We start from the raw sequence: 10,945 nt of genomic DNA, 5'->3' as shown, positions 1-10,945 counted from the left end.
TATATATTGTATTGTCTATGTCTTCTACAGATAAGTCTAATAATAGTAATAATAAGTGTGCTTAAAACACATTAAAATACACCCGAAATTGTGAGATGTAAGTAATTAGCGGTTTAGAAGTCATACTTACGTCACATTATATGATAATACGACTGCGTTCCAATAAAGCCTAGGTATATTACTTCACAGAGCTTTACATAGCACAGGTAACAAGAATACAAACATATTTAGTACGTAGATATAATACTATACAATTACATTTTTATACACTGAGAACATATTTACACCACATAGTTATTATATGAAACATGAACTAGGGACTTGGGAATGATGACTTGCCTTTTTTCTTTCAAAATGCAAAACGTTTTTAGGCAATATGTCGATGAATTTATAAAGAAATTAATTTATTTATAAAGCAAATAAAATAATGGAATGCATAGCTTTAGTCCATTTAAATGCACACATAGATTATAAATTATTTCTAAAAATATTTTGCGCCTTTAAAAAGCCTATTACATAGTGAAAAAGCAAATGAATTTGACTTTGGTCCGATTTCCACAAGTCTTCCTCGCCTATTGCACATGCACATATGATTCTCTCTTTGCGCAAAATCAATACAGTATTCGTCATTAGCTTACATTTATCTCGTTGTAAACCTCATTCATTAACCAATTTTAACTAAACGCAAACACCAAAAGCAATAATTGCGGTTAATATATTTAACAGCTTGCGCAAACTTTCGTTACATTGAAAACTTCGAATACAGTTATCATAAAAGATAATATATTAACAACTACAGAAGAGTCAGATCCCTACTCCAGCTCGAAATATATAGAGGCTACTTAACACCTAAGCTAATACATATTTTTCCATTATTGTTACTCAACCTTTAACAAACTATGCTTTCTCCTCGACACATTCATTTTAAACGCGAATCACGTAAAGTACGCAAGATTTAAATTAATTTATTATCAAAGAATAGTTCATCACGTAGAATTACTCATTACTAGGAACTACGGATAAAAAAGAAATAGTTTTATAAAAATAAACCTTGAAGATACTGGATAAAAAAATGAATAAAATCTCTACATTTCTGTGACGTTACAGCGGATTGTTTCAATTATTGAATTTAAAGAGAAATAGAAATGATACTCTGAGTCAATTCCAGTATTTTCAAGGCAGGAATAATTTTTTTTATGTCATTAACAGTTGCAGTTAGGGTTGCTGTTTCCTTGCGGCTGCTCTGTGAGCTTCTGCCCGCGAGCTCCACCGGCGACCATGGCTGGCTCCGAATCGAGACTTTCTGACATCTTGTCGCAAATGATGTCCACTAGTTTCTCGAATACAGCCTGAAAACAATCATTTTGATAAAATTTGAATGCATGCAATGCTTGTGTATATTGTCAGGGCAATATGTGAATCTTAAAATGGCAAATGAATGCTTAGGTCTTATGGTAAAATATCAACACCAATAAGCTTATATCCTGGGCTATTCGCCTTTTTTAAACAATTTTGATAATACAATCCTGATTTCACATCATTGTCATTTCGGAAAGCTCTATATTTAGTTTAGAATTCAGACATAATTACTATAAGATATAAAAATAATGTCAATAAAGATTTTTTTTAAAGTGAAACTTTAAACACGTTGAGGGTAAAATTTCAAAGTCACGTCATGGCAATACGTTGTACATGGTAGTAGGCAACGATTTTGGTATTTTCGAATCTTTCCAAAGTAGTTTCACTTTATTTTATTTTATTAGATACATATTTATTAGAACCCTTACCTTAACATTAATGTTCTCCTTAGCACTGGTCTCGAAGAACTGAACACCCAGTTGTTCAGCGAGCTGCCGACCGCGCTCCTGGCTGATCACGCGTTCCTCTTCCATGTCACACTTGTTTCCCACCAGAATCACTTGAGCGTTATCCCACGAATAGGTTTCGATCTGCGTGACCCTGAAAATGTTATGAATTTAGCTTCTACTTAATACATTATACTGGTTAAATTTTCTGATTAAAAATTGGACAATTGAGATCAAACTGAAAAAAAAACACACGCATCTATTTATTTAAGCAGGAGATTAAATATCATGATGCTTCGTATACAATAAAATAGAGATCCTATTAATAAATTAACATAATGGAAAATCTAAAGTATGTAGGCCTTTCCGCATGGTTAACTGTATTGTAAGACAGAAGCAGAAAGGAAGAGATAAGATAAGGATTTAAAGTTTTTACTACCATACCATTTAGAATTATAATGCGCATTGGGAAAACAAACCATTATGATTTTTTAGTAAGTATATTAGTTAATAGTAATAAATAGATAATAATTTAAATACTTAGTTTATAGATTCATAATTCTCAGATGAACGGCTTTAACGTACTATGTGAAAATCATATTCTTAAATTTGTGAAAGTCCAAAACAATTTTTTTTGTCGAAAACTGCAACAAAAAATATAGGTTCATACCAGTCTTGAACACTGTTGAAACTCTCTTCGTTGGTGATATCATACATGAGGATGAAGCCCATCGCTCCACGGTAGTATGCCGTCGTGATTGTGCGGTAACGTTCCTGGCCCGCCGTGTCCTGTAATATAAGGTCAATAAATATATCAATAGTGATGGAAGTTTGTATTTAATGTATTTTAGATATAGCGTGAAATGTTTTCAACAAATCAGTAAATTAATAAATTAAGTTTATTAAATCTTTTTGTTTCATTGATTATGACGATTTAAATAAAAAAGAGGAGGGCCTTCTGTTCATAAAAAAACTATAAATTATGAACTCGTATACTAAACTATACAGACATAAAAATTTAAAGCGTACGTCAATACGATTAGACGATAGTCTAAATTGAGTAGCTAAGCTTTTGTCTCGGTATTCTAAGAATGTGTAGAGTTTTCAAGCAATTAAAACGGTTAATAGGTTAAGTTAGTTACTAGTAGTACTTAAACATAACAAAAACTAGGTTAACGCACCCATATCTGGAGTTTTACACGTTTGTCGTGGCGGAAGACAGTTTTGACCTTGAAGTCAATGCCTACAGTAGACACGAATGCTGAAGTGAAAGAGTCATCCGCATAGCGAAACAGAAAACTGAAAATAAATAAATTTTAATAGCATATAAATTATAAAGCATCATCGTGAGTTTCTTTTTTTATATTTATGACCATTGTATGGAAATTGACTTCATATACTTGTATAAAAATTCCTTATTTTTATCGAACATTTAGATGAAAATGTACAGGACTTGTGTTCTTTAAGTTTTTCATAATTTCATCAGTCAGAAAATTAAATATGTTCAAATTTAAAATATTTACGTAGTGTGTCCAAATGAAGAATAGTAATAGAATGTATAATTTGTATAAAATACCTAGTCTTTCCAACAGAACTGTTTCCAATGATGAGCAACTTGAACATGTAATCGAAGTTTTGGTCCGCCGCCTCCTTCGGCCATTTGGGGTCGCCTCCGCCAGCCATCTACGAGATTAATACTCTATTAGAAAAACGTCACTCGTCGCTTCATTACAGAAACTTGTTCATTTCCAAACGTTAATTAACAGTCACTTCAGTCGTGTATTACTGGAAACTCATTATCAACAGGCACGACAACCGCTGTGTTCAAAATGAATGGAAATGACATGAACATTTACAACCTTACGTAGTTGTTATACAGACCACATATTGAGTGTTTTATGCTCTTCAACAAATAGATATGCGTACATGAGATAAAGAACATTTTGCTTTGTACAAATTTTGTATTTTAATAGCTACATCTAAATATTCGTCGATAACAAAATGTTTTGTCATATCCCTCAATATCATTATCGTTCATAACATTTATGAAGTCAGACGAATTCTGCAAATATTACAAGAATTCCTTCGATTGTTCTTTAGCAGTTATCTAATATTTATGGAAAGTAGTCCAATTTGCTTTTTCCTTCTATGATGACTTATTAAGAATTGTAAATTTTGGATTCTAATTTGAAAAAGGTAGGTAGTTATCAATTTATAAAGAATAGAAAAAAATAAGAAGAATAGGTAGGTAGTTTTTAGTAGGATTCATTTTTTATCCTTCTACCATAGAAGGACACCGTATTTAAGATAAAATAGATGTTTTTTAAACTGATGTTCTAATGGGTGAAGTTATCGTAGAATAATAAAATCCTTATTCATTAAAAGAAAAATGTAGTCATTACTTTACTTCAATCTTCTTAGAGGGTGTGGTAAATACCCCAGTGTGAGCGTGACCCATTTGTTGTCTGGATTCATACGAAAAAAATAAACATCAAAACATCGTAAGGATGTGGTGAATGTGGGTGTACAACTATATTAAATACAGATTGCTGCTGATTTCATGTTATTCATGTTATGTGAATGTTAATATGAAACAGAATTGAAAGGCGCCACGTCGGCGAATCATCTCCACAATTTTGAATGCGCCAGCTTCTATCTGCTAAATATTTTATTCGTTGCGCAAATGTTATCATGATTTGACCTACTTTTATCTGATACCCAACCCCTTTTATCAGTGTGTCGTTGATTCTCAAATACCCTTTTAGAATGTTAGCGAAAGTTTAATTAATCCGTGCTTCTTATAATTTTGTAACAGATGTTTATCTAAAACTTAAGTGCGCCTGTGCAATCAAACTAAGCAATAAGATGAAGGTTAAGCGTAGGCGGGTAGATTTTAAGCTTCCTGAATTCCTGTGGAATTACGTTCCACGTATTATATCCGTACATGGCGTGAATAGGTTGACAAGTCGAAAATGCATACTTTACAGGGCAGCCTTTTGAAGTTTACTTTTTTATTGGTAAATCCATTTTTTTTGTATTTTTGTTTTTTTTCATTGCATTATATTTTATAAGAATCGACGTTTCAGATTATTACATAGAATTTAATTATTTTGATTTTTATCATAACAAAAACAGACATATCAAGTCGTTCACCGACGACTTGTCAATGTATTCACCGTCGCAAAAATCGGTTGTATCGCGCTTTCTTCGGAAATATCTCATTTCCTATGGGTTTTTTGCTATTCGTATTTATTATCAATATTGTAGAATAGAAAATTCTCTACAAATTTTGTTTGAAAAATTTTTTTATACGGTGAACCGTTTTTGAGATAGAGGGCGGAGAGCGCGCGGTCACAGCATCATTTCAGGTCAACCGGTGCCTCCGGTCGAAAATGCAATTTTCTGCAACTGCAAGAGTGGTTGTGGTTCGCGATGCGGATGCAGGCTTGCAATGCTCTTTAGCTTGTGGCCAATGTAATGGGCAAGGTTGTCTCAATGCTCTACCATATCAGAGCGACATTAACCAAGATGGAACCTTTGACTCCGAAATCATGGAAGAACTTGAGGCAAATGTCGTTGAAGACGATAATGAAGACCAGTTTGAAATTTACCAGCAGCCAGAAGATGACGATGAAGAAGAAGAAGATAATATCATGGAATAAAATCATGGAAGAACTTGAGGCAAATGTCGTTGAAGACGATAATGAAGACCAGTTTGAAATTTACCAGCAGCCAGAAGATGACGATGAAGAGGAAGAAGATAATTAAAATTATAAATTGTAGTTTTTGTACCCTTTATTCCATTTTTTACTTTCAATAAAAATAAACGATATTTCTTAATAAAAAGATTAATTCGTAATTTGTTTTTTTTTCATCATGTAAGAAGTTATTAATATTAATTAGGTTAAAATTCAAATACAGGGTTACCGGGAAAGTCGTACAGAATATTGAAGGACGTTATTATTCAGATCATTTCTGATCGAATTGGTCCCATTTTAATCCCATCCAAATTTTGACTCGTCTTGGCTTACTTAACTGTTATTTTGTCAATGTTTGGCCTATTTAATAGCAAGTGTTATACCTTTTTTAATAGCTAAAAAAACGTAAAAGTTTATAAAATTACTTGCAGGATAAGTGCCATACATTTTTTTTTATAAAAGGACTTCAAAATTATAAACAATTAGTGGAAATCCTTTAATTTCAACTGTTGTCGAGCAGTTTTATGAAGCTGTTAGTAAAAGGTTCAGTTTTTGTTGGTCATTTTTATTAATTGGCATGTCTTCTAATTGAAAACATAAATAAACCGGGCCCTAGTAGCTCCAATCCAAAAAAAGTGATAGAAAAGCCAAAAGAAAAAGATTTTTATGATATATCTTTAAAATTCAATATCTCCATAACGGTTAGGTTTCATATACCATATTATGGGACCAATTCGATCAGAAATGACCTCCTTCAATATTCTGTACGACTTTCCCGGTAACCCTGTATAAATTCCTATATTTTCATTAACAATTCTGCAATTAGGTACAAGGGCAGGTAAGTGTTAAATAAATTAATACTGAATAAAAAGTGGATAAGTTAGGAAAAACATGATAAAATATAATATAATAGTTAAGAAAAATTGACAAATATTTATAATCATTGATAGTTCCGGTTGATCTGAAATGATGCTGTGACCGCGCGCTCTCCGCCCTCTAACTCGAAAACGGTTCATCGTATAAAAAAAATTTTCGAACAAAATTTGTAGAGAATTTTCTATTCTACAATATTGAAAATAAATACAAATAGCAAAAAACCCATAGGAAATGAGATATTTCCAAAAAAACGATTTTTGTGACCTTGAAATTTAATACACACTTACACCCTACCATATGTAGGTTTTGAGACAACTTTTAGGGTGTTAATATACAAGTATATATAGACGTACAGCTGGGTATCTCGAATTCTGAGGTGAACTTCCTAAAATGACTGCACTAATAGGTTTACTTGTCAGATAATATATCGCTCTACTGATGCGGTAATAAGTTGACAACTCGATTTGTACTACTGAACACGCAAATATGGGTAGCGTGATTAATTAAATATCTCGAGTTATTTTGTTAGTTTCATTAAATAAATGGCAGGCTTAACTTTACATATTCAGTTATTCAATTATTCATCAAATAAATTTTTGATATCTTCAGATGTCATATTATTACTCATTAGTAGAGAGTTGTTCAAAAATTCACAAGTAGGGTGTGTGCTTTAAAAGCGGACCTGTCGACTTAGTCATTTATTCACCATATAAAGCAAGTCATCCAGATGCCAATTTTCAATTAAAAAAAAATTCATACAAGTCGAGTTATCAACCTATTCACGCCTTGTACGGATATAACATCGTAAATAATATTTATGCCGCTGGCAATAACTATTATTTTAGCATTATGTACATACATATTTTCAAAACGGTCTCATTGTTGTATATAATAAGATAGACAAATATTTTAAAATTTACAAGTAATCTACTTACCTTTCAAATATTCCCACTGGAGAAACGAAGTAAAGCAGCTATGTATGAGCCTTACAGTGATGTCACAGTAGTCGTATTTAGTCGTCTCTATCCTTACATTCACGTAATGAAAGCAAATACCAACTGTTATCGATTCTTTTTTTTTAACAGAAGCTCATAAATATGTACAAAGTAGTCGCTTTAAGGATAAAACAAACACAATATCAAACAGTACCACTAAGCAAACTTGAGTGTGTAAAATCGATAATTTTCGAATTTTATTTCGTAACTCACTTGAGGACACGTACGTGCTCACGCTGTATTAAACGTTCAGGATTCAGAATCGAACAAATTCTTTACCTAGTTGATTGTTTAATTTTGGTGAACCCTTCACAAAATTAGTTGCACAAAACAGCTGTTACCTACGTCCTGCTTACTTCTTACTGTGCCATGGGAGTGGGATAGAATTTCAACATGGCGGAAATGCGCGCGCAGGCTTTTCTTATCGTCCAATTTTCATACAAGCATTTTTACCACTAGCCACTGGATTTTACTTTGTAATCCAATAGAAATGAATACTCTATTCTTTTTGGTGTCTCTATTGTTTGCTTATAGTCAAATGAGACATTTTTTAAAGTAGCTTTTCTTTTGTTAAACACACATTGTTTTGATAGGATAACTAAGAGCCAATTCGTGTAATTAGTTGTCGTATGATTTCTTAATAAAATAGAGAGCATTTTATTAAGAAATCATACGACACGAAATTTTTCATCATAGGGTTAGAATTCTGTAAATTTCGAATGATTTTGTGCGTTTCAAATGTAGAAAAATAAAATTGTAATGTTGAAATACAAATCTACACATAAGGGCTATATTGTGAAGGAGACATACCTCGGCTTTGACCTCATCTTGACCTATTTTTTAACGGATCTCTTCCAATTACACGTATTTTATATACTTGTAAAAATCTCGCTTTACAAATGAGCGCGGTTTGAGTTACATTTTTCTTTCAATTTCATAATTTTTACACCAAACCATACATACCATTTTAGTACCAAAATGTAGAGAATTATTTTCTAATAGAGTAAATAGTAGGAAATAAGTTTATCATAACTCTGTATAAAGTATTATATTTAATTAAATCTAGCTAGTTCAAAGCAAAAAATAAAATAGGTAGAGAATATTCACCTTTTTAATTCGTTTTATCGAGTGACGTATAGAAGGCTTCCAGAAGACAGGATACTCAACATGAACATATCCACTACCACATATTATTTTATCCTCCTTACCTAAAACGACCTTTAATTCATAATTTTTAAAGTGAAACTTTTATTACATCGTCTCAAACTTTTTGGTCTGTGTAGCATGTCGCGTGACGCACGATACGTACGATAATTATCGTACAAATACGATAATTTTTTGGTTAAATGTCTATAGTGTGAAAAAAAGTTTCACTTTTACCGTGGTTTCATAAAACCACACAACATTTTTTTGATGGGTTGACTTGGGACTCTACCTACCATTTAGGATTTATTTGTAGCCTATTTTTACCTTAACTAACTATGAATAAGTGAAGCAGGTTCAAATGAAAGTTATTTTTTTAAACTTCCAATTTGTATCTTTATTAATATTTAATTAATTTCGTCAGAGCCATCTTTGTTTATACGTAGCATTTATTAGCATAGGGACTAAGCTTGCACGTTGTATTTGCTAGTAATTGATTATAGATGGCGCTAATATAAACTACGTAGAATAGAGAATGTGCTATTTTACGCGACAAACTTATAATGGAGTTTCATGAAGAAAAATCCTGTACACTGTACATAATTGTCACAATAAGCCCGTGGGATTTTTTTCAGCATCCAAAATATTATCATTGTGAAAGTCAAGAATTACTTGTATTCCTGAAGGTCTCAGCTGGTCTTGGCAATTATTTTAAGTATACATTTATATGAAACAAATAATATTAAAAGTAAAACTTCAAATTTTAAATAGAATCTCTCCGAAATAAGATTTAATAAAATATTCACACTATAATATTATGTTTGAATAAAATAAATAAATCCTCGTATAACAATAGATACGAAACGGGAGATAAATCAAATAAACGCTAAGATCGAGTTTCTCTATGCAAGATTAAATATTAAATGGCTCAGTCTACGGAGACAAAGAGTCGAATAAAGAAGGTAATTTTTAATGAGAACGAGATTATTTCAATATTAACATTCACAAATAAAATAAAAACGTGATTAAAAGGTTCATCATTATAGCATAGACAACATATAATATCGAATATTTTTGGTTATATTTATACATTTATATAAAAATATGAATTTATTTTACCCTCAAAATTTTAAAGGTGTTTTAGCAATGGTGGAGCAATACGTCTTAATAGAAACATCTTGATAACGCCAGTCAATATTGCTACGGAGACACATGTGCTCCAGAAATGCTATCACAGGTAAGGTCATGCATAAGTGCATTTTTATTGCATCAATTTTATAACTAAAAATATAAATATGTTAGGAAAAATGTTATAGAAATAAATCATACCATCAACCGCTTGACGTTCACAACGTTTTCTCAATGAAAAATGCAGCTGAAAAATTAGAATTAGCTTACGTAAAAACTTTCAGAAGTACGCAAATAATTTGTCACAACACGCATAGGGTATCTACTGACGTAAATGCGAAGTTAGAAGACGCCTTTACGTCTGAAGTGGCGCAAGATATTAACAAAGTTATGATGACGTGAACATTTATAAGCCCAAACTTATTATAAGATTCGACTTGTTGAAATGTTTTTACAGACAAAAACTTTCAGAAGTACGCAAATAATTTGTCACAACATGCATAGGGTATCTACTGACGTAAATGCGAAGTTAGAAGACGCCTTTACGTCTGAAGTGGCGCAAGATATTAACAAAGTTATGATGACGTGAACATTTATAAGCCCAAACTTATTATAAGATTCGACTTGTTGAAATGTTTTTACAGCATTTCATATGTTTATTTTGAAATGAACAGTCAAAGTTATTATTAGTTGAAATGTTTCGTGTTTTCTGTAGATATTTGGTAGGTATTATTACTTATTCAAACAATAATTTGGCTGTAGCTACGACGTCTTAATACTTTAAGACTCGGATACACTTTTAATCAGGATTTTAAATATTCCGCATTCAATTTACGCTTAAGAGGTTCAAAGTAAAACACAAACCGACTGTATACAAAAACTAAGGAGAAATCAAATATAGGTATTTAAATGATTTGACTATGAATAAGTTAATAGAAAATAAAATAATCCTACTTACAAATGCGAAAGTTTGTGAGAATGAATGTATATGTATGTATACATACATCCATCATGTTTGTTACTCTTTCACGCAAATACTACTGAACCGGTTAAAATTAAATTTAGCACACGTTAAGGTAACTTGGACTAACACATAGGATAGGTTTTATCTCGGAAATCCCCCGGAAACGGGAACTATGTGGGTTTTTCTTCGAAAAGGCGAAGGAAGCCGCGAGCGGAAAGCTAGTAAGCTATATTTGTAATTTTCTTTAGTGGAATATTTGAAAAACCACTCTTTATATTTCTCTTTCTCTGTTTTTCTGTATGAAATATAAATTCCTCCAATATTTTTATCTTATCT

At 31.7% G+C, this 10,945-nt stretch overlaps 1 protein-coding gene across 1 annotated transcript; it reads right to left on the bottom strand.

The window, feature by feature from the left end:
- Window positions 1-394: 394 nt before the first annotated feature.
- Window positions 395-7,863, bottom strand: LOC123692528 (ras-related protein Rab-3). The gene is made up of 6 exons (XM_045637287.1): window positions 7,315-7,863; window positions 3,382-3,488; window positions 2,987-3,104; window positions 2,476-2,594; window positions 1,788-1,959; window positions 395-1,349 (listed from the first exon to the last, which is right to left on the bottom strand). Exons 2-6 carry the CDS (start codon window positions 3,486-3,488, stop codon window positions 1,203-1,205), a joined length of 663 nt encoding a protein of 220 aa, XP_045493243.1. The 5' UTR covers window positions 7,315-7,863; the 3' UTR covers window positions 395-1,202.
- Window positions 7,864-10,945: the final 3,082 nt, after the last annotated feature.

Source organism: Colias croceus, chromosome 6 (genome assembly GCF_905220415.1).
Source record: "Colias croceus chromosome 6, ilColCroc2.1".
Lineage (NCBI taxonomy): Eukaryota > Metazoa > Arthropoda > Insecta > Lepidoptera > Pieridae > Colias > Colias croceus.
Note: the sequence above shows the minus strand (reverse complement) of the source record. Positions and strands in the feature narration are given on the sequence as shown.